Source organism: Chlorocebus sabaeus, chromosome 5 (assembly GCF_047675955.1).
Source record: "Chlorocebus sabaeus isolate Y175 chromosome 5, mChlSab1.0.hap1, whole genome shotgun sequence".
Taxonomy (NCBI): domain Eukaryota; kingdom Metazoa; phylum Chordata; class Mammalia; order Primates; family Cercopithecidae; genus Chlorocebus; species Chlorocebus sabaeus.
Genome location: NC_132908.1, coordinates 2,049,966 through 2,075,290, shown reverse-complemented (window position 1 = coordinate 2,075,290; position 25,325 = coordinate 2,049,966). Strand labels below are relative to the sequence as shown.

Below are 25,325 nucleotides of genomic sequence, written 5' to 3'. Positions count from 1 at the left end.
GGACACAGGGAAAAGCCGCTGCATGCTCAGCACTGAGGCCTCTGAGAAGCAGCTCCTGCCAAGCAGCACCTGGATCTCAGACTTCCAGCCTCCAGGCGGGGAGGGCAACTCTCTGCCGTGGAAGCCACTTGGTTCACTACAGGCCCCTGCCCCACCTCGGCCACCTGGATCGCCCCTCGCAGCTCACCTCTGGAGACTTAAAAGTACCCCCAAATGGCCAGCGCGGTGGCTCACGCCTGTAATCCCAGCACTGTGGGAGGCCGAGGCAGGCCGATCACGAGGTCAGGGGATCAAGACCATCCTGGCTAACACGGTGAAACCCCGTCTCTACTAGAAATACAAAAAAATTGGCCAGGCGTGGTGCAGCCACCTGTAGTCCCAGCTACTAGGGCGGTGGAGGCAGGAGAATGGCGTGAACCCGGGAGGCGGAGCTTGCAGTGAGCCGAGATCGCGCCACTGCACTCCAGCCTGGATGACAGAGCGAGACTCCATCTCGGGGGAAAAAAGTTACCCCCAAATACCCCAAGAGGGCCAAGTCTGCAATCACCCGTGTGTCCACAGCTCTGTGGGTGACTGGCAGAGGGATGGGGCCCAGGCCAGCCCCGCCCAGTACCTGTGGGCCTCCGGACCAGGATCTCCGCCCAGCCCTGGGTCAGCAGGGGCACGTAGGCGGCCAGGTTCGTCTTCTCCTGCACAGGAAGCCGGGTGCCGGCTGAGGCCTTCTCAGGCTTCGCGGCTGGTGCCGTCTGTGGTCCTGGAGAAGCGACACTGCCCGGGAACTGGGAGGCCGGCACATCCAGGGCGCCAACTCGAAGACCATGGCCCCCTGAAGAGGAGGGCGGAGGACTGGTGACCACCACTTACCTGATGCAAAACCACCAGCCTAAAGCTGAATGCTCCCCCTGGGCCTGGCAGGCTGGTGCCACAGGGAGCCAGAGAGGGTGGCAGCTCTGCCCTCGAAGCACAGCCCACCACAGCACTGGCCTTAGTGGACCCAGGGCCACAGGGAGGGACCCAGAACCTGTCCTGCAGTCAGACCATGGCTCACTGGAGCAGAGGGGGCTCCGGGACTGAGCCGGGCTAAAGACCCACAGGAAACACCAGTCCCAGAACAGGCCCCTCTGCAGCAAGCGGGCCGCACTCCACCACTCCACGGCTGTGGGGTAAGCTGTGGAGGTCTCACCCCCAAGTCAGGATGTGGGCCAGGCCTGAAGCCAGCCACCCCGGCCTCTGGGCTCAGGGGCCTTCCTGAACACGGGGACCAGCAGCAGCAACTGAGGGAGCCCTGGTGCCTGTGTGGGAGTGGCTGGGGCCAAGGCTCACCTGACATAGAACGGACCCGGTCCCGGGCCCCACGGGACACCTGCTGCCCAGCCTGGGACTCCAGCTTGGCCGGCGCCTCCTTCGTCTGTCTCACATTCATGCCAGGGCTGGAGCTGAGAAGAGAATCCCATGCACAGGGTGGACTCAGTCCCCAGGTTGGCACGAGGGTGCCTCGTGGGCATGGGCTTGGGACAGCCAGTGTCGAGGCTGGCAGGCATGGAGAGAAGGAAGGTGCAGTCACCTCGACTCCGGGCCGGACTGCAGCTCCCCCGAGTCCAGGCCTAGTAATGACCGGGTCCCGGTTCCCACACTCGTCGTCACTGTGACAAGCTTGTTCCCAACCAGCCAGGTTTTGGTCCTGCCACCCGCTAAGAGGAATTCGCCCACAGGAGACCTAGAAGACAAGGAGCGTGAAACCCAGCTCGCCCGTGGAGCTCCCGGGTGCCTCGGCTCCTGAAGGCCCGCCCAGCCCTGGAGTGCCGCCTGGACCTCTTCGGGACAGCTGTGAAGTTGGAGAAGACGTATCGGGCCATCATGTCCAGACAGGTTTCCGTGAGCTCCAGATGGAGGCTTTTCAGGCTATCGTCAGCCTGGGCCATGGAGTTCTCGTCTGCAGACCCCAGGCTGGCACTGGTGAGGGACGTCTGTATCCTGCTGGAGGGAGAGGCCACAACCGGGGTCAGGGTGCCAGGCAGGGCGGGCCGAGCCACCTATCACCAAGGGATCAAAGCTCAATGCATGCACGGCCGAGGAACTCGCTCGGAAAGAACCCAACAGGGTGTGGGCGGCCCAGCGAGCCTCGGCTTGAGAATCACGTGGACCACATCATCCCAGAGAACGGGGAGACGCTGGGTGGGGAAGACCAGGCCCATTGGTCGGAGCAGACTCAGGAGGCTAGAGAGACGGACATCCCCCTCACCAAAGCCCACGGGAGCACTAGGTTACGGCCTCATGGTGAAACAGTGTAGTCATGCAGAGAGGCGGAGGCCACACAGATAGGCCCACGTTGCATTCTGCCCGCAGGCTGCCTCCGGCGAGCATACAGAGGTCTGGGATCCCCGCGTGGCCTTTCACCCTCACTCCCAGGCAGGCAAGCGGCTGCCTGGGCTCCACACCCAGTGACCAGTCACACGTAAGTGGCAGGGAAGAGGCTTCTTCGGGGTTCATTCTGATACAAATTTCATAGCCCCTAGGCAATATTTTGCTCATGATACAAAATGTGCTAGAAAACGGCTTCAAGCTTCACCGAGCACCCCTACCACCCCAACCCCTGGCCAAGTCCCGCACAGCAGAGGCCGGCCTGAGGCAAGGAGGTGGATGGACTCAGGGCTGTGGGACCCCTTGGGCTGCAACGGTCTTCCAGGAGGAGACAGATATCCCCTCTGCCAGTGCCAGCAGCGGTGACCCACAGGCAGGTGACAGCCGAGAGCCCGAGAGCCCATATTTGCACGCAGACACCGCAGGGAGAACTGACTGAAGCCGTGGCCTGGGGCCCAGGCCCATGCCCTGGAGGATCCTGGCTCCCACCCAGACCCTCCCAGGCTGGCCCCACCCCAGCACCCTCCCCAAATGCCCCTTATTCCCTTTCAGCTACAACAAAAAATAAACCCTGTTGAGAAGAGAGCCCAAGGAAAAACGTCCGTTCTAGAGAATACGAAAAGGGCAAAACCAGGAGTGGTGTCTCCCCCAACCAGCATTGCGGCCCTTGGGGACAGCCTGTGGAGGCCGCTGCCCGGCATGCCTGGCTCTCTCGGAGGGGCACCCCGAAGGGGCCTGGGAATGCGTGCAGCCAGCCCGTGCTCATACGGGGCCTGGGGACAGAATGCAACCCTTCCACCCCTCGTCACCAGCTCCCCCTGGGCTGGCCAGGGAGGACACGGGCAGACGACGAGGTCATGCAAGCAGCCCCATGCACTGCCACCCAGGTGCTCACGGGGCCAAGCTCCAGGGTCCGTGCCCCCCACCCGACACAGTCCCGCTACCTGCGGACCACATGTTCAGACACACTGATGCTGCGGCACCGGAAGGCCTCGGCTGCAGAGCTCTCCTTGAATTCTTTCACGGGTGGAGAGTTATTCAAGCCTTGTTTGGGGGGTCTGGCTATCCTCAGACTATCGGGTGAGGAAGGAGCCCCAACGCCCCAGAGAGCCCAGCTCCCGGGAGGGGAGAACAAGCCAGTGGAGGGGTGAGGAGGAAAGGTCCCAGGCCACAGGGTCAGGATGGAGAGATCCCGCGGGTGAGATGAGCAAAAGAGCCATGCCAAAGGGCAGTTAGCGGGGAAGAGACAGAAAACAAAAATGCATGATAATACATCTGGTAAACATGACTGAGAAAAAGTAAGGCTTCACGCATGACACCAAAACAAACATCAGTGCAAATTAAACGTGTGTGGGCCACCCCCACGGCAGATTCCAGGCTGTGCTGGCCAGGCGATCCCACCACCCGCGGAAGGCAGACACCGCCCAGCTCTGACCGAGGAGGCACGGAGGCCTCAGTGGCCAGGCCCTGAAGGTCACTAGGAAAAGAAACCAAGACCCCAGAAAGGAGTCTCTGGCTGAAATGGCCGAGCTTGACCCTGAGGCCCCAGGGGCTCCAGAGAACAGCTTCCTTCCGAGCTGAGGTCACGCTGGAAAATGCCGTATTCCCATCTAGGGAAAGCCAAAATAGCTTGGGCAGGAAGGTGGGGGACGGGAGGAGAAAGCCGTTCAAATGAAATGCAAACAAGAACACAGAGGCCAGCTCAGCTCTTTGCGATCTGGCAAGGCGGCAGTGATGGTGAAGCAGAGTCCCTGGCTGGCGGCAGGCTGGGGGCTGGAGAGAAGGGGGGAGCCCCAGACAAGGCCGGGCTCCTTCAAGGGGCTCAGGCGCCTACAGCTCGCACCCTATTCCCCAACTCCACAAGTAGGTGCGTGTGGTACAAGTGGCCAGGACTCAGGCCATGGTGCTACCGTGCTGCAGGCCACCATGGCCAACCTGGTGAGGGGCTGAGGGGTGTTAGCGGCCCTTGCAGGTCCTGCCCTGCCTCACATACTCCAGGGCACCTTGGCCCCCAGCCGCAGGACCCATTTCCACTCACTGACCTGGAGGCACCGTCAGCCAGGCCACAGCCCCACGTCCTTCCCCACCCACACCGATGCCAGGCACATTCCTGCAGGCCGTACCTCTTGGGCCTCTCGTTGAGACTAGTACTCCGGGCCCTGAAGCTGTCCTTCTCGGGGGTGTCATCAAAAGACAAGAGGACATTGGACCGCAGGCCCTGGCAGATGAGCAGGCCCGGACAGTGAGGGGTGGCAATGGGGGGTGGAGGCCCGGCCCTCAACAGGCCTGCTGGGTGCCCCCTGGCCAGGGACAAGCTGCTCGCTAAGGGCAAGGCAGCAGCACCAGCTCCCACCCCTCCATGCCCACCATGCATCAAACCCCTTCAGGCTGCCCAGCAGCGCCCCCAGCGCCATAGGCACAGCCCCAAACACCCTCCCACTGCTCTCTGCCTGCCCGTCATCACTCTGCCCTAGCCATGGACAGCCAAGGGCAAAGCAAGCCCTGGCCTGTCAAGGGACACAGCCTTCGCCAGCCCTGGGCCTACCTTAGTGATGAAAGGGACAAAATCCTTCCGGAAGGGCAGGCGACACCTGATAAACCACATGGCTATGACATGATGGGCCAGACACACGATGTACTGATTAAACCTGAGACGAGAAGGGGGCTGGCACTCCATCCTGGCACCAGGGAAACGTCCCCAGGGCATGAAGTGCAAAAAGCAGAGGCGCTCAGGCCTTGGGCACCAAGGCTGCCAGGGTTTTCTGCTGCAATGCCTGGGCAGGGCCTCGGCTGGAGGCACAGGACCTGGGGCGGCCACTCACTTGGAGGGGTTGGTGTACGGCAGCGAGATGGCGAACACACTGGCATACTGCTCCGCGGCGAAGTTCCTGTAGAGCTGCGGCAGCCTGGCCAGAGCTGCAGTAACAAAGACAGTGGTCAGGGGAGCCGGGGTCCCATGCAGGGCCTCTAAAGGCCAACAGGCTGCTCTGCCCACGACAGCAACAGGGTGCTGCAGAGGAGGGAAGGCCACAGTCACACGGACAGGGCTTTCCCGACCCCGGCCTCAGCTGTCCGTCCCACGGCCAGCCAACCACGGCTCCCAGGCCAATTCCAGCTGTGGCCTGCCATTTGTGTGACCTGTGAGGAAAGCCTTCCACACTTTTTTTTTTTTTTTTTTGAGACGGAATCTTGCTCTGTCGCCCAGGCTGGAGTGCAGGGGCGTGATCTCCGCTCACTGCAAGCTCCGCCTCCCGGGTCCGTGAGATTCTCCTAACTCAGCCTCCTGAGTAGCTGGAACTAAAGGCACCCGCCACCATGCCCAGCTAATTTTTGTATTTTTACTACAGACAGGGTTTTGCCAGGTTGGCCAGGCTGGTCTCGATCTCCTGACCTCAGGTGATCCACCCACCTCAGCCTCCCAAAGTGCTAGGATTATGGGCACGAGCCACCACGCCTGGCCAGGCTTCTATGCTTCTAAACGATTATAAACAAAACAGAAAGACTGACAGGACCCATATGTGGCCCACAAAGTACAATCTTCTCTCCAGCCTCTACACCAAGTGCTGGCCCAGCAGTGCCCTTCTGCCACCTAAACATTGAGGGCCTGCCCAGACGCACACTAGGCAGTTGAGCGGAAGGGGCAGGCACCTGAGCTCCTGAAGTCAGTCTGGGGAAGCGAACAAAGACCCCTTGAAGCAATGTGTGCTCTGATGGACAGGGAGGAGGCCCAGAACCAGGGCAGGGCCAAGGCTCAGGGGGAAGAGGCTTCTTCAAGGAGGGGTGTTCACATGGACACTAGAGGGGTGAGAGAAGCCGCCCCTCAAGGCCAGGAGGGAGAGCACTCACGGCAGCCAGGCAGAGACACCCAGGCCCTGAGGCAACAGCAGGTGAGACACTCAGGTTCCCCAAGGAGTCCTGAGAGGGCATCAGAGAAGCCCGCACAGGGTATTCCAGACAGGGCACAGCCCGAACCTCAGGGGCGCATGTGCAGGCGGGGCGGGGACTCACTGGACAGGAACTCCAGCAGCGGGACGGCCATGCTGGCTGTGGCTGAGATGTGTGTGAGCTTCACCACCAGGACGGGCAGCGCCTTGATCATGATGTCAGGCATCTCCACGCTGCAAATGGACAAGGCTACGACGCACTGGCTGGCACAGCGGTGGATGAGGCCCTGCTCCAGGCAGTAGACCATCTCGCGCTGCAGGAGACAGGGCGTCTCAAGCCCCACCCGCCCGCAGCAGAGGCAGCCTCGCCTCCCTCTCACCAACCTCGAGTGCTCCACCGGGAGAAGGGCCAAGGCTTAGGAAGTCCCTGAATGCCTATGGGGCAGAGCCACCAGCGCTGAGCTACTCGAGCAGACTCTGCACAGCAGACTGCTCCGGTCAGTTGCATTCTGACACCATCCCACAGGTCAAGAGAACCCAGACACACTGGGATCTCATCCCCCACTTCTGGGGCCCTAACAGGCTGGCTCTGTTGCAAGGGGCTGCGCTGCCTGAAGTGGCGAGGCCACCAGATCCCACACTAACCCTGGGCAGTGTCTTCCATGAGGACAGCAGAAGATGAGCAGCACTCAGGCAGAGCCTGGGGCCAGACAGCCAGCCAGGCAGTGTCCCGGGAACAGCTTCCGTTTCCCAAAGCCGGCCTCAGCCCTCGGATACACTGTGGGCCAGTAAGGCCTCAGAACCTGCAGCCCAGCAAGGCTGGCTGTGCTTTGGGGCAAGACCTATGAGGACCTGGGGAGCCTCTCAGAGGGGCTGAAGTGGCCCAGTATGGTGGGGCTGAGCCTGAGGGGTAGGAACCCGACATCAGCTCCCCACAGGGCCTCCGTCAGGAGCTGAGGCCTGGGGCACAGATGGGCCGAGTCTCAGCTCCTGGTGGGCATGGCCCTGAGTGGGAGCCAGAATCTCTAGGATACCAGCTCCTCATCCTGGAGGGCCATGTCAAAGAGAGGTGTGGAGGAATGCTACTGGGACAGGGGACCCGACGCAGATCGCGGGTGAAGGCACAGTGCCTCTGTGAATTTCCAGCACCTCATGGTGGGTGTGGAGGGAGGCAGAAGCCAGGGCCACTGGCCTGCCCGCCCTGCGTCTCAGAACCAGCCCCGCTCTACCAACCAGCATGGCCACCTGTCCATGGGACAGCAGGGACAAGCCAGGCAGCACTCCGCAGGGAGCAGAGACACTGCCGGGGTGGACGGGGACACCGGAGGGCTCCCAGGCCTGAGAGAGCTAGAAGCACCGGGGGAATCGGATGCCCCCACGCTGGGCACCTGGCAGCCACCTGGGGAAGCAGAGCCAGCTCACTCAGCCCTGGCCTGGCAGAAACCCATTTATGAGAACAACGTGGGGCCTCCCTGGGCCAGGCCCTGGAATCCCAGGCGCCACCAAGCTGGCCTGTCCTGCTCTGACCTCCTACCTGTTTGGTTTTGTCCAGGTAGTTATGGTAAGAGATTAATGCTGTCAGCACTGGAACCACAGCCAGGTGCAGGTCAGTTCTGGAGAAGCCTTCTGGGGCGCCTCGGAGCCGCTCCAGTGTCTTTGGGCCTGAAAGCTGATGATCAAATCCAGGCATGAAACCCCTCCCCAGCGGCCAGGCCATGGGGTAGCCAGAGGGGCCGGGGAGGCCCTGGGAACGCAGGCCCAGGAAAGGGGGCCAAGGGGTTGGGGAGCCTTCCTGCTTCCCTCCTAAGAAGAGTCTCTCTTTCAGAGTGGTGGCAGTGTCTGCCAAGGAACACACCAGGAATGCGATGTGAACAGCATGGGAGCCCCGCTTAGGAAAAGGACAAGAGACATCCACACTCAGTGACATGCCCTTGGCTAGGGACCTCTGATGTCGCTCCCAAAAGCTGCGAGTGGGGGCAGGGGTCCCTCCACCCTGGGAAGGCGCAATCTGCTTCAGAGCGCAGCTGAGTCTGAGGGAAATGGAGCCCCAGGCCGCAGGGTCTCACTTGCTCTGCCCAGAGGCTCGCAGTCTTTTGGGGAAGAATCCCACCGCGTCCCCCACCCCAACCCCAGGCCGGCCACACTACCATGGAGCAGAGAGCAGAGCACAGCTGGTCCACACTGCAAGGAGAGGTAAAGATGAGTACTTTGTAGCGCAGGGACTCAGGCAGCCTGCCCAGAACCAGCTTCAGCACCTTCCAGTCAGACTCCTGCAAGCAGAGGAGGCGTCAGGACAGGGCCTTCTGGACCCTGGAGACAGAGGTGGAAGCCTAGCATCTGAGGCTCTGCTTGTGGCTGGACAGCAGGAAGGGCCCTGGAGCCCCATTCTCAGCCAGGGGGAACCTGCCCAGCACAGGCCTGTGTCCCTGCAGCTGCTCAGCGAAGGGGGAAGGCTCAGCTCTGAGGGACGGTTGCCCTCCACGGGTCACGCAGGGAGGGAGGCCCAGCAGGCAGGTAGCGGCTCCCCGTCCTCCTGGCCCAATGTGGGACGGATAGTCCTTGCCTGGCCCCACTCACCCCACTCACCTGCTTCAAGCACTGCAGCAGGACACGGAAGAGGAGGGAGTAGGGCAGGGAGCCCAGCCGCACGGCTGGGCCTGCAGGCGCCGGGCCAGGTGGCCCTGTGGGAGGAGAAAGGGGGCCACTGGCCTTCTTCTCAGAGCCTCTCTCTGGCTCCCTGCAGAAGCAAGAGAAGCAGCTGAGGCCAAGTCCCCACAGAAGGAACAGAGCAGACTCGGTTCCTCCCAACCCTGGGACGTCCCTCAGACATGCGACCAGCTGCCAGCACGGCCCCAGCGCCTGACGCCTTGAGCCTCGTGGGCCGTGGGGGAGGTCCCGCGTACATGTAGTCGCAGACGCAGTAGGGGCTGAACCGCACGACCCCATCCTTGTTGGGCAGGCCGAGGCGGTGCAGTGAGTCGGCCCGCAGCAGCAACAGGAAGTCAAAGGCCTGTCAGGGAGAGGACAGTGAAATCCAGAGCCAGGCTCATGCAGGCCCAGGAGAGGCGGCGCCCCACCTGCTCGGACCCACGTCCCGCACCACACGGCACTCAGAAAAGGCCACCTGCTGATGTGCACACACCCACATCCCAACACAGACACAGGCTCTGTCCTGGTGACACTGGAGGCCCAGCACCCACAGCCTCTTCCCTCCCTGCTTGCCTCAGAGCTCACAGAGCCTGATGTCCCCACCACCACAGCTGGGCCCGCCTGGGATGCAGGGGAGGGGCGCCTTGCTCCTCTGGCAGCACCACACGCCCTCAACTGCCAGAAAGCGGAGCTCAGCTTCCAGCCCTGCCACTTCTTCTACTCACAGGCTGAACAGGACTCTGAGGTCACAGGGGTGGCCCCAGAGAGCACCTGCTGTAGGAGGGAGGGCTCCCATCCCACTCACCTCTGCTCAGCCTGGTGCCAACATCCACAGGACAAACTCAGCGCAGTTCCTCCAGCCCTGCTGTGCCCAGCCCTGCCCCCTCAGCCCTGCCCCATGCTGCCCACCTGCCCGGCCCTCTGCTGCACGTCCCTCACAGACTCTGCAGCATCAGGAGTGCCAGGGCCATGCACTGCCCCGGAAGTCGCCGTGCTTCCTTTTCTCTGCCCCAACCTATGCCACCGTGCGGCTTAGAGTGACAAGCCACAGATGCGTGGACTGCAGGCAGAGGGAAGGACACCAGGGCTGGGGAGGCTGTGGCCACAGTGGGTGCAGAGGAGGAACGGTCAGCTGAGGCCCCATCCTGGGACTGTCTCTGCAGCTTCCATGAACTGCAACTGCCAAGATGGGGACACCTGGCTGGCCCCGGAACTGGCTGCCCACCGCAGGCCCCCGTACCTGCAGCCGGATGCTGCTGGCGATTGGCAGGGTGTAGCTGTGCTTGTAGTGAAGCTGAATGTGGCTGACCAGCATCTCATAAACGCGCGTGGCGTGGCTCGCTGGCAGGGTGTACAGCTTCGTCTGCAGAGAGAGGATGCAGCTCACCACGGCGCAGGGGCTGAAAATGCAGCCTAAGACAGCACCTTATCTGTGGGCGGGGCCAGGACGGCCTGTCTAGAGCGCACACTTGAAAACACATGACCCCCAAACCCAGGACCACCAGGGCTCGCTCTCCACAGCTGCAAAAAGCAAAGCCCAACCTCGTGCCCATCTCATCAGGGCAACGATCAACAGCTGAGGAAGAGTCAATCCATGGAGAAGCTCCAGCTGCACGTCAGAAGGGGCAGAATAGGGCGGGGAGTGTGCGCTGCAGGGGCGATTCCAGGTGTAGGCAGCCCCTCCCGAAAGGCCAAGGGAACCTCCCTGACAGGTGTAAGGGCACCTGGTGCCTCCAGCAACCTTGGGGCCGGGGCCAGCAGGAACCAGGGGAAATCCAGCCTACTCGGGAGGCGAGTGGCAGCATTTACAAAACTTACGCTGTTATTCTCTTAAAGAAATGATTAACACCTGTAAATGATTAAAGAATCATTTAAAGAAATGACTGAGGCCAGGTGTGATGGCTCACGCCTGGAATCCCAGCACTTTGGGAGGCTGAGGTGGGCGGACCACGAGGTCAGGAGTTCAAGACCAGCCTGACCAACATGGAGAAACCCTACCTCTACTAAAAATACAAAATTAGGCCAGACACAGTGGCTCATGCCTGGAATCCCAGCACTTTGGGAGGCTGAGGTGGGCGGATCACGAGGTCAGGAGATCAAGACCATCCTGGCTAACACGCTGAAATGCCGTCACTACTAAAAACAAAAAAATTAGCCAGGTGTGGTGGCCGGTGCCTGTAATCCTAGCTACTTGGGAGGCTGAGGCAGGAGAATGGCCTGAACACGGGAGGCGGAGCTTGCAGTAAGCCGAGATCGCGTCACTGCACTCCAGCCTAGACGACAGAGCAAGACTCTGTCTCAAAAAAAAAAAAAAAAATTAGCTAGGCATGGTGGTGCATGCCTGTAATCCTAGCTACTTGGGAGGCTGAGGCAGGAGAACTGCTTGAACCCGGGAGACAGAGGTTGTAGTGAACCAAGATTGTGCCACTGCACTCCAGCCTGGGCGACAGAGTGAGGCTCCATCTTAAAAAAAAAAAAAAAAAAAAGATGATTAAATGATTAACAGTTTCTCCTTATCTCAAAATATTACAACATAAAAGCAATATCCCTTGGAGAAAAAAGAGGTGGAGGTGGGGGTTCACACAGTGCCTGGCACCCCCCACTCCAGGAAGGCCACACGGGACCAACAGCAGGTGCTGCCCTGCTGGGCCCACTGGGCAGGCAGGAAAAGGGGAATCAAACTCGTCACCGTGTCCATTCTGCAAACTCTGACCCTTGAACAGCATGAGGCTGGCCTCAGTGATCACTTATATGCCAATTTTCTTCCACCTCTCCCATCCTAGAGAGCAAGACCATGCATCTCCTCCCCTTCCTCCTCAGCCCCTCAACATGAGGATGACAAGAATGAAGACCGTGGTGATGAGCCACTTCCACGTAAGGAATAGGAAATGTATTTTCCTTATGATTTTTTTCTTTTTTTGAGACGCAGTCTTGCTCTGTCGCCCAGGCTGGAGTGCACTGGTGTGACCTCAGCTCACTGCAACCTCCACCCCCTGGGTTCAAGCGATTCCCCCGCCTCAGCCTCCCAAGTAGCTGGGATTACAGGTGTGCGCCACCACGTTCAGCTAATTTTTGTATTTTTAGTAGAGACAGGGTTTCACCATGTTGGTCAGGCTGGTCTCGAACTCCTGACCTCGTGATCTGCCTGCCTTGGCCTCCCAAAGTGCTGGGATTACAGGTATGAGCCACAACGCCCAGCATCTTAATAGCATTTGCTTTTCTCTAGCTTACTTCACTGTAGAAACACAGAATATAACACATTAAACATACAAACTATAAGTTAATCAACTGTTACTGGCAAGGCTTCTAGTCAACCGGGGGCTGGTGGTAAAGTTTCAGGGGAGTCAAAAGTTAGATGGGGATTTTCACCTGCACAGGGGCCAGCACCCCCAGCTCCATACTGTTCAACAGTCAACTGTGTTACTTTTCAATAACAAAAGAAATGAAAACAGGCCAGGCACGATGGCTCACGCCTATAATCCCAACACTTTGGGAGTCTGGGTTGGGTCGATCACTTGAGGTCAGGAGTTCGAGACCAGCCTGGCCAACATGGTGAAACCCCGTCTCTACTAAAAATACAAAAATTAGCCGGGTGTGGTGGCAAGTGCCTGTAGTCCCAGCTACTTGGGAGGCCAAGGCAGGAGAATCGCTTAAATCCGGGAGGCAGAGGTTGCAGTGAGGTGAGATCGTGCCACTGCACTCCAGTGACATAGTGGTGAAACTGTCTCAAAAAAATAAAGAAATGAAAACAGCCAAAACCAGGACTTTGCCTCAACTAGGAAATATCTCAGTTCTATGGCCCAGACCCTCAGGCCTCCAGGGCTGGAGTTCCAAGTAAGGGCAAAAGAACCTTTTTCCTTCCCTCTGCAGAAACAGGAAGGTTCTCAGCTCTTCCAGGCCATAGGCCCCCACAGCCCAGCACACCCCTTCCCAACCAGTCAGTAAAGAGCATGGTGCTCGTGTGGATGAGACACCAAGGAGGTGATGCCTGTTTTTGTTTTGTTTTGTTTTGAGATGTTGTTTCATTCTTGATGTCCAGGCTGGAGTGCAATGGCATGATCTGGGCTCACCGCAACCTCTGCCTCATGGGTTCAAGTGATTCTCCTGTCTCAGCTGCCCGAGTAGCTGGGATTACAGGCATGCTCCACCGTGCCTGGCTAATTTTGTACTTTTAGTAGAGATGGGGTTTCTCCATGATGGTCAGGCTGGTTTTGAACTCCCAAACTCAGGTGATCCACCCACCTCAGCCTCCCAAAGTGCTGGGATTACGGGCATGAGCCACTGCACCCGGCAGATGCCTGGTTTTTGTTTTTTTGTGTTTTTTTTGAGACGGAGTCTTGCTCTGTCGCCCAGGCTGGAGTATAGTGGCCAGATCTCAGCTCACTGCAAGCTCTGCCTCCTGGGTTCACGCCATTCTCCTGCCTCAGCCTCCGGAGTAGCTGGGACTACGGGCGCCAGCCACCACGCCCAGCTAATTTTTTGTATTTTTAGTACAGACGGGGTTTCACCGTGTTAGCCAGGTTGGTCTCAATCTCCTGACGTCGTGATCCGCCCGCCTTGGCCTCCCAAAGTGCTGGGATTACACGTGTGAGCTACCGCGCCCGGCCAGATGCCTGGTTCTTAATCAAACACCATGGCCAGGCGTGGTGGCTCACGCTTGAAATCCTAGCACTTTGGGAGGCTATGGTGGGAGAATTGCTTGAGGCCAGGAGGTTGATGCCAGCCTGGGCAACACAGCAAGACCCCATCTGTACCAAAAATGAAAACATCAGCCAGGTGTGTGACGTGTGCCTATGGTCGCAGCTACTTGGGAGGCTGAGGCAGGATGATCACTTCAGCACGGGAGTTCGAAGCTGCAGTGAGCTATGATCACAGCACTGCACCCCAGCCTGGGTGACAGAGTGAGATCCTGTCTCAAAATATTAATAATAAAAAATTAATCACCACTTTAAACTTCCATGGCAAGAAATAAAAGACCATGACATATAAACATGATAGGAAATGGTTCTACCATCCAACATCTTACGGATGAGCTTTCGAGCAAACTGATTCACACGTTGTATTTTACACGATACTGACACTGATAATTACCCCTAAGTGATGCTGTGAGGCTTTGAAAACTAGAGGCAGGCTGGGCGCGGGGGCTCACGCCTGTAATTCCAGCACTATGGGAGGCCAAGGCAGGCGGATCACCTGAGGTCAGGAGTTTGAGACCAGCCTGGTCAACATGGTGAAACCCTGTCTCTACTAATAATACAAACAATTGGCTGAGTGTGTTGGCGGGCGCCGGTAGACCCAGATACTCGGGAGGCTGAGGCAGGAGAATTGCCTGAACCCAGGAGGCGAAGGATGCAGTGAGCCAAGATCACGCCACTGCACTCCAGCCTGGGCGACAGAGTAAGACTGCATCGAAAAAAAAAAGATAAATCAGAACCCTTACATGCTGCTCGAGTGGATGGAAAATGGCATAGCACCAGTGGAAAACAGCCTGGCATCACCTAGAAACATCACATGCAGACTAAACCTAGGGCCCAACAATCCGCTCCCAGGTGCTGACCCAGGCGAAGTGAAAATGCAGGCGGAGCCCTCACAGGAGACGGTTCACAGCAGCACCAACACCGCAGCTGCCAGGGGGACACAGGCCAAATGTCCACCAATGGAGAAGCAAATAGACAAAATGTGCTCCCTCCAGATGATGGACTACTACTCAGCCATGAAAAGGAAGGAAGCACCAACAGCTGCCACAACCTAGATGGGCCTGGACGCATGGCGCTGGGTGGAACAATCCAGTCACAAGACAGGAAATTGTTCTACCATCCAACGTCTTGTGGATGAATTGTGTGTGACTCCACTTCCATGAAATGTTCAGAGTAGGCAAATCCACTGAGACAGGAAACAGCTTGGTGGTACCTGGGGGTAAGGGAGCAACGGGGGATGGGAGCGTGTACTACCGACATGCTCAGGAGGTGCTCAAGCTGACTGTGGGGATGGCTGCAGAGTTCTGTGAATTTACTGAAAACCACTGAATTGTTCACTGTGAACGGGTAAATTGCATGATATGTGAATCAAATCTCAACAAAACAGCTGCAAATACTAAACAGACTGCAGGGCGGGACTGGAGGGCCACCTTTACTTCCCAGGTGCTGTGCTGGGTGCCCAGGATGGCACATGGTCCCGGCCCTGACTCAGGAGCACAGAGACAGGCTCTGCTCAGTGCGTAGAACAGGGCCTCTCGCATCCCTGCTGTGACCAGGAGAGGCAAGCAACAGAATCTCCTTCCATCCCTCCCCAAGAGCGGGAAGCTTCCGCTGCCTGCCGGGACCACTGCACCCGCAGCAAACCCAGGCAGGGCACGGCTCCCGCTGGGGAAGACTCCAACACAACGCAGATGCAGCTGGTGGACAACAGCTAGCCATGTGCGCCCAGGGCGCAGAGGCCTCCTGCAGAACACCCACCTGAAGGATGACCAGAAGCCCCAGGACAGCTGTCTTCACATCCTCCAAGGAGGCCGAGTACGCAGCCACATCCCTTTCTTCCAACTCCGGGGGTGGGGAGAGGGAGCGAGCCATCACCTTTAAAGAGAAGACCAGGACTTACATGCAGGCTCACAGATCTCTGCGGCAACAGCCGTCAGAACACTTTCTACCACGAACACCTTCTCTTTTTTTTTTTTTTCCGAGACGGAGCCTTGCTCTGTCGCCCAGGTTGAAGTATAGTGGCAGAATCTGGGCTCACTGCAACCTTCACCTCCCAGGTTCAAGCGATTCTCCTGCCTCAGCCTCCCAAGCAGCTGGGATTACAGGCGCCCGCCACCACGCATGACTAATTTTTGTATTTTTAGTAGAGACGGGATTACACTATGTTCGCCAGGCTGGTCTTGATCTCCTGACCTCAAGCCATCCACCGGCCTCGGCCTCCCAAAGTGCTGGGATTACAGGCGTGAGCCACTGTGCTCACCCTTCATCTTTATTTCTCAAAAGCAAAGATACCCTTTATACCCGAGTGACTGTGCAGAAACCAAAACGCATCTGAAAATCAAAGAGCAAGCTATTGGCTGGGCAGGAAGGACGGCAGGCCAAAGCCCCGGCCCCAGGTCTGGGCTCCAGCGTGGGTCCAGGAGGCCCAGACCAGCTGCCCCCGAGTGTGACAGGACACCCAGGTCCAGGACTTTCAGTCGGGACACAAACCCAGCAGTGGCAGGCCCTGCAAAGGCCTCGGGACACCCATCCTGTAGGGAGGGGAGCCTCACCTACGGAGACAGCTGTCCGGTCACTCGAAGAAGGGGACAGAGGGCCCAGAGGCCATTTCTGCCCATGGAGCTCTGGCACCCTAGCACCCATCCCCAGGTGCAACGGCTCTCACCTTCTCAATGATGTCCAGCAGGCTGTTGAAGTGGTGTGTGTGGCAGCCCTCTGCCAGGTCCACCAGCAACTGAGTGGCCAGCTTTCGGACCTGATGGTCTTTATCCTCGGGGATGTGGGAGAGCTGAGAGATGACCACTGAGTTAATCAGCTCCTCCTGCACAGGCACAAGGGAGGCCAGTGAGCACCAGCCCAGCAAGAGCCACATCTCGTGACACTTCCAATTCCTCAGGAACCAACCCGGAACCAGCGGACATGTCCCTCAGGCCTTCAGGACAGCTGGGCAGGGAGCACAAGCCCCCGCTGAGCGTGACTCAGAGACCCCAGGGCCCTTTCCCAGGGATCCTGTCCAGTTCCTTGTTCAGAAGGCTGGTGAGCACCACAGGGCGACCCGGCACAGGCACGGGGCCCACGACCCACAACGAGCAGCCGAGGTGAGGCCCTGCCCTTCACCGTCACAGCTGAGAACCCCTCCCACATGGTGTTGTGCGTGTGTGTGTGAGGGTGAGTGCATGTGGTGTATGCATGCGTGGGCGTGGGCGTGTGTGCCTGTGCATGCATGTGTGAGTGTGCGTGTGTGTGTGCGTGCTGTGCTGGGGACAGCGTGAGTTTTCACAGAAGCAGGTAAAAAGTTCCATAGTAACAGAGACCAGGACAAGACCAGCCCTAATGAGAGAAGTCAGAGGACCCAGAGGAACTTCCGGGAGGCGGCCCTTAGCTCCATTAGATGGGAAGCAGGATTGCAATGCCCAGAAAAGGGCAATTCAAGGAAAGTGGAGGCTGGGGAGAGGAGCAGAGCGGGCAGCTCTCAGGAGGGCCGGACTGCGAGGCTGCAGGGAGGAGTGTGGTGGGAAGGGACAGTCTTGGAGCTAAGCTGCGCCTCCTGGGAAAGGGGTATGGCTGGCAGGCACACAAATGTCTCTGAAGGAAGGTGGGCCTGGGGCCACAGAGCTCCCAGAGGAGGCAGTGGAGAGGGAGAGCCCACAGAGGAGAGAGACCAGGCAGGGCTGGCGACCAGGCCAGGTGCACAGAGTGAACCTCGTGACAGAAACAGAAGACAACGTCCCCACGCGAGACTGATCTAAACGAACTTGAACAGAATTCTTAAGAGGCTCCTGTATTCAGTGACAACCCGGCCGGAGCTCCCTGAGGGCAGGCACTGTGCCTTCCTTGCTACTTGGCCACGTGTCAAGGCCTGGCAGAGGCGCCCAGGACGAGCAAGCCAGCGAATGAACAGGGGTAAACAGACCACGCTGGGGGCTGCAGGGGGCCCGGCAGGACCGAAGTCCCAGGCAGAGCCCGGCTCTGTGTTAGCATGTACACAACGGAGACCGCCCACCCCATGGAGAAAAAGCCTTGAGCCCCCAGCGCGGCCGCCCTGGACACGCACCTCGTAGAACTGCCTATTGATGAGCAGCACAAAGGACAGCACATCCAGCACCTTGATGCGCACGGCGCCTCGGGACTCGCTCCTGTGGGACAGCAGCCTGCTGGGGCGGGTGGGGAGTGCCCGGCCACAGCCCCGCACCAGCCTGTCTGCCTGGCACAGGCCAGCCCGATTCTGGGTCCTCCTGCATCCAGGCACACAGGGCACAAAGCTCTGCCTCCCAGGACGCGTCCCTCCAGACCACCCCCCATAGGAGGCAGCCCAGTGGCGTCACGAGAGGACCTTGTCCTGCTGGACTGGAAGGCAAGCTAGCACCTGCTCACTCAGAGCCGGGGCTCTCCAGAGGCAGAGATGGGGACCCTGCTCGTCGGGCATCCTGAGACCCGGCCCGGGTGGGCCCCAGACAGAGACAGGGCCAGGCTCCAGGTGCCAGGCAAGGCTGCAGAGGACTCCCTACCTGAAGAATCTCTCCATCAGCGCCTGCAGGTTCTGAATCCAGCCATCCTTGGCTGGGTGAATGGACTGCGCTCTATAGGAGATCAGGTTCAGGAGGGAAGACTCCTGTCAAAAGAAGAGCCGGTGTTGCCCCTCTGCCCCTCCGGCGCTCGCCTTCTCCACACCGGGCTGCTGACTGAGAGGCCGGGTTGCTGTCAGAGCCCAGCTGCCTCACAGCCTGCAGCCCACAGATGCAAAGGCACTCCTGGCAGTGGGGAAGACGTGCGTCCAAACCCATGGAAAAGCCTGGGTCCTAAGCTGAGTGTTCCTGGCAAAATGACTGCAGCCGCCTGGGAGCCACAGGACTCCACAGAGCCGGATGGACGCTTCCTCCACACAGGTGGGAGGAAACTGACGGGTGGGCTGACACCGAGCTTGTCAGCAAACACACGCTCTGCCCGCCAGCACCCAGCAGCCGCCCCTGCCCGAGTGCAGAGACCAGGAAAGCAGGCGCCCACCTGGCTTCCGAGGCTCAGAAAGCTGCACTTCACCCAGCAGCCGGCCCCTCCTCACCAGCCAAAGCCCAAAGGCCCCACCCAGGAAGGGGTCTCACAGGCCTCTGGTCTGCACATCTCTCCACCAGTTCAAAGTATCTCTCCTGAGACCCGTGGAACTCATTCTGGTCACACAGCTCCTCCACCGTGGTCAGCAGGTCATGGACGATGGTCCTGAGCTCCGGGCTGTCCAAGGTCTGCAGTATCAGGAACCATGACACAGGCCGACTTCCACTCCCCGCATGGACTCGGCACCAGAGGCCTCACTACGCACCCGCCGCAGGGGGACGCCCTCAGCCCTCTCAGGCCGCTCTGGGCTACACGGGTTGAGACACCCCCCAGATCCTCTCCAGAGGCCACAGTAGCTGGGATGGCAGCTGCTGTTCCTGCCCGTACCCCACCCCCAGGGAATCCTGGCTGTGCCCACGCAGCTGGGCCAAGAAGGAAGCTCGGGCAGGAGGGCCAAGAGCAGCCACAACTACAAGCCTTTCTTGCCTCTCCCTGGTCCAGCCTCTTCTAGAAGCCCCAGGCTATGGCCTCTGCCATTGCCACTCAGTGCTGCAGCATCCCCTGGCCAGGGGTCAGGGACAATGCTCTGGCCCAGCGACAGGCCCTGAGAGGACTTCACTCCCTGCTAAGTCCCAGCCTCCCTTCCGCTGCCTGGCTTTCTGTACGTCGCCCACCCCAGGCTCTGGGAAAAGGCACAGTTCTGAGGCTGCTGGCTACCAGCCTCGCCTCCCCAGGACCCCTGTGCCGATGAGCCTGTGTGGCTGTGGAGTCCTCCTTAGAGCTGCGGTTAGCAGACTTGACTGATGCGCTCCCCCAAAGCCACGCCAAAGCCGCACTGCAGCCCTCTGGGAACCGTGCCGGGGCCACTCAGGCCATGAAGATGGCCTGCAGGGCACTCTGCGGACTGTGGGCAACAGTGGCCCAGCCCCGGCTCACCTACTGCATATTCCTGTCTGGGGCCAAAATGATGCAGCACGTCTGGAAAAATCAGATCTGTCTCCAGTGGAAGGTGGATGAGCACCACTGTGAATCACCAGAGAACACGGTTCCGGCAGTCTCTGTGGGACCACCAGAGATGGGGCCCAAGGTACCATCTTCCAAGTGGGCCAAGCCTGCCTGTCTGGGGTCCCAGTGCTCCCTGGAGCTCCTGCCCCCACCCCACCTGGAGCTGCTGAAGGAGCCGTTCGATGATGTTCAGCAGAATGTCCCACGTCACCACCTGGAGTTCCTTCCTATACTTCTTGATGAGTCTGGTGATGGACAGGACGATCTCATAGGACACCACCTCATTCGGACATGCCATGGCCTGGAACATGAGCCCGGCCAGCACACAGGGTCAGCGCTGCTTGCTCACTGTGGGACGCCCTCCCAGTCACCCTTGGGACCGGGAGTAGCACACCTGAGGCCACAGTGCCCACCGCACATGCATCGGGGCCACAGAACAGCATGTGGGGCACCCAGGAGGAGTTTCTACACGCTCCAGCACGGTCAGGACCCAGACGGGGCCCCACCCCATACCTGCCTGCAAAGTCCCTGACTCGGATAGATCAGCAACTGAATCCTGGGCACCCAGTGGGCCAGCCCAGCAGCACCTGAAAGCTGCCCTGAGTTCTGTTGCAAGCCGAGCACAAAGACAACATCTCCCGGCCCCCTCTACGGGAGGCGTGCAGCAGGGAGAGCAGGGGATCAGGAGAGCCCTGTGACCCGCACCGCAGCCCGTCACTATAAAACCGGCACAGTGCGCTCGCCCCACCCTCCAGGGAGCTGTGAGCACCGACCAAGGAGGGACACGAAAAGCACTCCGTCATCACAGAGCATGGAAACTGAAGCTATACCACCGGCATCTGTGCCAGGCGCCACTGCAGAGACAGGGCAAGATCAGCACTCGACAAAACAGTGCCGCCAACAGCAAGACAACGGCCACCCCAGAGGCAGCACTCGCCCCTCCACTGCCAACTCTAGAAGGTGCAACTCGCAAGATGTAAGGTTTGCTTGAGAATAAAGCCTTTGGGCCGGGCGCAGTGGCGCACGTCTATAATCTCGGCACTTTGGGAGGCCAAGGCGGGTGGATCACCTGAGCTCAGGAGTTCAAGACCAGCCTGACCAACATGGTGAAACCCCATCTCTACCAAAAATACAAAAACATTAGCCTTGGCCAGGCACAGTGGCTCACACCTGTAATCCCAGCACTTTGGGAGGCCGAGACTGGCGGATCACCTGAGGTTGGGAGTTCGAGACCAACACAGAGAAACCCCGTCTCTACTAAAAATACAAAATGAGCTGTGCATAGTGGCGCATGCCTGTAATCCCAGCTACTCAGGAGGCGGAGGTTGCACTGAGCCAAGATCGCACCATTACACTCCAGCCTGGGCAACAAGAGCGAAACTCCATCTCAAAAAAAAAAAAAACATTAGCCAGGCATTGTGGCAGGCACCTATAATCCCAGCTCCTCAGGAGGCTGAGGCAGAATTGCTTGAACTGGGGAGGCGGAGGCTGCAGCGAGCCGAGATCGCGCCATTGTACTCTAGCCTGGGCAACGAGAGTGAAACTCTGTCTCAAAAAAAAAAAAAGAGACAGAATAAAGTCTTTGGCCAGGCATGGGGGCTCACACCTGTAATCCCAGCACTTTGGGGGTCTGAGGTGGGCGGATCACTTGAAGTCAGGAATTCGACACCAGCCTGGCCAACATGGCGAAACCCAGTCTCTACTAAAAAACACAAAATTAGCCAGGCTAATTTTGGCAGGCACCTGTAATCCCAGCTACTCAAGGAGGCTGAGGCAACAGAATCACTTGAACCGGGAGGCGGAGATTGCAGTCAGCCAGGCAAAAAGAGCAGAGCTCCTTCTCAAAAAAAAAACAAAACAGACTAAAGCCTTCACAGGGCCCCAAACCTCACCCCCAGTTGCAAAGCAACTGCCTGGAAAGGCCTACTGCAGCCCCTGCAGCAGGACCCGGTGGTGTGGGTGGGCAGGCCTGAGGGGAGCTCTCCCGTTCCTGCCAGCTCATTGCACACGGAAACCGCCTTACCTGGTAAAATGATGGCAGCACCGATGTCGGCGAGTTCCTGAGAGAATAGAGCCGGTGGGCTCCCCAGAGAGCCATGCCCACAAAAAACACGGCTCCTCTCAGCAGGGGCGCGTCCTCCATGTAGGCTCTGAAAGTGTTCCCCAGAGAGACAGAATGTGAGCAGGGCTCTGGCCCAGGGTCCGCCGTGGACGTGTGAGGCTGCCAAGGCTCCTGCAGCAGCCCCAGAGGTCCCTCTGCTTGGGGGGCCGGAGCACCGCTGGGGAAGGGCAGGGAACAGAGGCCAGCAGTAACGCTCTCGTTCACCCTCACGCACAGGCAGCAGCCCATCACTGCTGACCACGCTGTGAGCTACAGGTCATGCCAGGGACAGGAACGCGGCGAGAGGGATGGCCCACAGCCTCACAGTTTGGGGGAGACGGGCACCAGCCACACAGGTAAACGCAAAATCTCTTCCTCCAATCACAGCCAAGAAGAAAAGCCACGGCAAAAACTACTCAGGGAGGTGGGGGAGTTAGTGACCATGCTAAGACCTCAGGAAACAGACGAACTCGGCAAAGGCGGAAGAACCTGCTAGTAAGAGGAATCAGGGCATGCACAAGCCCTTGGTGGATGGGAGAAGGCAAGACGGAGGAAAGGAGAGATGCAGGCGCTGGGGCAGGGCTGGGCCCAGGGCTGGTTCCATGGATGGAGGGAAGGAAAGCTGCAAGGCTGAGGCAGTGAGGCAGGGCTGGGAGAGATACAAGGGCTGAGGCAGGGCTGGGCCCCAGGGCTGGTTCCATTGCACCCTGAGGGCACTGGGAGTCATGTGGCTTCCAGCAAAGGGTGACACAGACATATCTGTGTCAGAAAAAGGCCACTCGGGTGCTGCGTGGAGTGGGCTTCAGGAGGCGCGGATGGATACAGGAGAGCAGGAGGAAGGGGATCTGGCAGCACGGGTGGGAGGCCAGGGTATGGGCAGAGCTGAGTCATCTCTCAGGGCTAAAGCAGCAGAAGAGGCCACAGTCTGGCTGTGGGGGTGAGGGCAAGGGCAGCGTCAAGGCCAAGACCTCGAGCCTCGCCTTGTAACAGGCTAAGCTGTGGAGGAGCGCGCTGGAGGATGTCCGAGCGCGGGGCAGGCACTGAGCTGGGTGTGGATATTCTGTTGAACTGAGAGAGGAAGGAGAGGACCAGGGCTCGCTCCTAGAAGTCATGGGCTTCGCTCTGGTGGCAGCCTCTGGAACAGCTGCCCGAAAGGACAAGGCCTCTCTAAGCCAGTATGTGCCCAGCAAGGACACCGGGGCTGCCCTGAGGGCCGTGCTGGCCTCCGCTGCCCTACGCCCCGCCCACCACACTCACCTGTCCTCCATGAGGTGGCACATGTTGTAGATGGCACTGTGGCCCAGGTGGGTGCCAAGGAGGTTCCGCATCAGCTGCAAGACACGATGCATGTCAGGGGCTGGCAGGCACAAGCCCCGCCCCCAGCCCCAGTCCCTCTCCTGGCCCCACTTGGCTGCTGCCCTATAGCCACCCAAGGTCCAGCCAGCTCGCCACCATGTCCTCCCAAATACAGAGGCAGCAGGGTTCTCAAAACGCCACCAAAACCCTGACCTCAGCTCAACTGCCTGGGAAAATGACACTGGCTGTCCCTCAACAGGCCATTGTCTGGCCACCCCAAGAATCAGACAGCCATTCATGGGAGACAAGATGGCCCTTGTCCCGTCCATGTGCCCTCAGGAACCTTCCAGAGCAGTTTCAGAGACCCCACCTTCCAGCAAGGTTCGCAGAGCTCCTTGACGTTGATGGTGCGGCACAGGGTGACGATGAACAGCGGGAGGCTCTCAGCCGGCAGGCAGTTGTAGCAGACCACGGCGTCCAGCACCTGCAGGGAGACCTGGTAGAGAGGGAGATGGCTCACACCGGTCCTACCCCAGCTCCTCACCACAGGAGAGGACACCCAGGCCTCCCTCCCACCTCCTCCAGCCTGTGCTGCCATCTCTCCCCACTGCCATAGCAGCCTCTCTCCAAGCCACCGGCCGAGCGGGCATGCGGGAAGCACCTGACATCCCTGTCACTTGGGTCATCGATGCTGTCATCCACCCTGAGCTACAACTCCACACGGAGGCGCCCGGCTCTCCTGACCTATATGGAGGACTCCTGAGGCTCAGAGAGATCCAGCAGCTTGCTCAGGGCCACACAGCCAGCAGCTGGCACACAGGGCTCAATCCCCAAGCCCCAGCCTCCCAGAAACCAGGGTGAAATGGGCCAGCCCTGGGGAGGGGAGGCACTGACCTCTATGTCCACAGAGGATGCAGTCCGGACGCAGAGCAGGCAGATCATCCTGCAGGGAGCAGCAAGCTCAGTCTCGGCAGCGCGGCCTGGAGGTCCGAGCTGCCACGGGCTGTGGTTTAGTGACTCTATGATGCCAATAACACACACGGCTCATCTTCCCTGCGGGTCCCACCCACCCAAGCACTCAGGTGCCTGCTGTGTGCCAGCCACTGTTCTCGGTGCTGGGTGTTCAGCGTGAGACAGAGGCCCGGCCCTTACAGATCTCATGCAACATTCTGAACGAACAACAAAAAGATAACCAAGACATCAGGTGATAGCTAAAAAGAAGACAACTACGTACTTTTCCTTTTTTTTTTTTTTTTTGAGACGGAGTTTCACCCAGGCTGGAGTGCAATGGCACGATCTCCGCTCACTGTAACCTCTGCCTTCCGGTTTCAAACGATTCTCCTGCCTCAGCCTTCCGAGTAGCTGGGATTACACACTCCCACCACCACGCCCGGCTAATTTTTGTATTTTTAGTAAAGACGGGGTTTCACCATGTTGGCCAGGCTGGTCTCGAACTCCTGACCTCATGATCTGTCTGCCTCGGCTTCCCAAACTGCTGATATTACAGGCATGAACCACTGTGCCCAGCCCAACCTCTATTTTTTCGGTGGTTTCAACAACTTTATTCACTGCGGAGCTGAACTTAGGACCATTATCAGAACAGGATCTCAATTATTTTCTTACTGAACCATCCTTGCGATGTACTCATCGAGGTAACAGCTGTTGAATTTGACCAAGTTCACCAGTACCAGAAGGAATTCCGAGGACAAGCCGACATCCATCCACTGCAGGACAAAGTCCGCTGCGGGAGAAATGGCGGCAGTTTGCGAGGACGCCGAATCTACATCTCCCACTCACCTCCACCTCCCCACGCAGGAGAGTGCGTCCAAACCCGTCACTGCCAGAAATCACATCATCAGTCCCCCGGCAGCAACAGGCAGACCACGCACTGGGCCCGAAGAGGCTCAGGGGAGCCCAGGCAGGCCGGCTATGCACGGACAGTAGGATCTACCACCCCCGGGGCTGCACAGAGGGTCTGCACCAAGGCGGCAGCAGGAGTGCGTGCCGTACACTCAGGGCCTGACCCAAGGCTGGTAGACGCCAACATCACCAGATTCCCGGGTGTTCCCCACCCCGACCAGAGCGCTGCTCGGAGGAGATGTGCGCACACTTGGCAGCCAGCCACGTCACCTCAGACAGCAAACCTGATGGTGGGCACCTGGCCACCTTAACACGTGCCTCGGGGCCACTCGGGCCACGCAGATGAGCCCGGGTGCACGGAGCAGCATGGGCACACCCGCTACAGGCCATCCCTGAGAACTGCAGCCCCTCCCCAGCCCCAGG

General features: G+C 59.1%; 1 protein-coding gene across 10 annotated transcripts in view; it reads right to left on the bottom strand.

The window, feature by feature from the left end:
• The window catches only part of TSC2 (TSC complex subunit 2), a 40,570-nt gene that overhangs the window by 7,755 nt on the left and 7,490 nt on the right, over positions 1–25,325 (bottom strand). For 4 of the 10 annotated variants that reach the window (XM_007982251.3, XM_007982272.3, XM_037990006.2 and 1 more), the window contains exons 6-30: positions 24,666–24,783; positions 23,937–23,985; positions 23,413–23,538; positions 23,004–23,077; positions 21,669–21,795; positions 19,803–19,946; positions 18,691–18,828; positions 18,100–18,203; positions 17,646–17,727; positions 16,257–16,412; positions 15,350–15,466; positions 10,135–10,257; positions 9,149–9,255; positions 8,832–8,982; positions 8,393–8,515; positions 7,780–7,914; positions 6,370–6,559; positions 5,184–5,277; positions 4,907–5,009; positions 4,485–4,579; positions 3,306–3,434; positions 1,813–1,977; positions 1,565–1,717; positions 1,324–1,436; positions 614–826 (exon numbers count right to left, since the gene is read on the bottom strand). In XM_007982251.3, coding sequence (XP_007980442.2) covers positions 614–826; positions 1,324–1,436; positions 1,565–1,717; positions 1,813–1,977; positions 3,306–3,434; positions 4,485–4,579; positions 4,907–5,009; positions 5,184–5,277; positions 6,370–6,559; positions 7,780–7,914; positions 8,393–8,515; positions 8,832–8,982; positions 9,149–9,255; positions 10,135–10,257; positions 15,350–15,466; positions 16,257–16,412; positions 17,646–17,727; positions 18,100–18,203; positions 18,691–18,828; positions 19,803–19,946; positions 21,669–21,795; positions 23,004–23,077; positions 23,413–23,538; positions 23,937–23,985; positions 24,666–24,783 — 3,129 coding nt within the window. The remainder of the gene's footprint in view (positions 1–613; positions 827–1,323; positions 1,437–1,564; positions 1,718–1,812; positions 1,978–3,305; positions 3,435–4,484; positions 4,580–4,906; positions 5,010–5,183; positions 5,278–6,369; positions 6,560–7,779; positions 7,915–8,392; positions 8,516–8,831; positions 8,983–9,148; positions 9,256–10,134; positions 10,258–15,349; positions 15,467–16,256; positions 16,413–17,645; positions 17,728–18,099; positions 18,204–18,690; positions 18,829–19,802; positions 19,947–21,668; positions 21,796–23,003; positions 23,078–23,412; positions 23,539–23,936; positions 23,986–24,665; positions 24,784–25,325) is intronic. The other 6 variants (XM_037990007.2, XM_073015028.1, XM_007982289.3 and 3 more) reach the window with 3 other exon arrangements.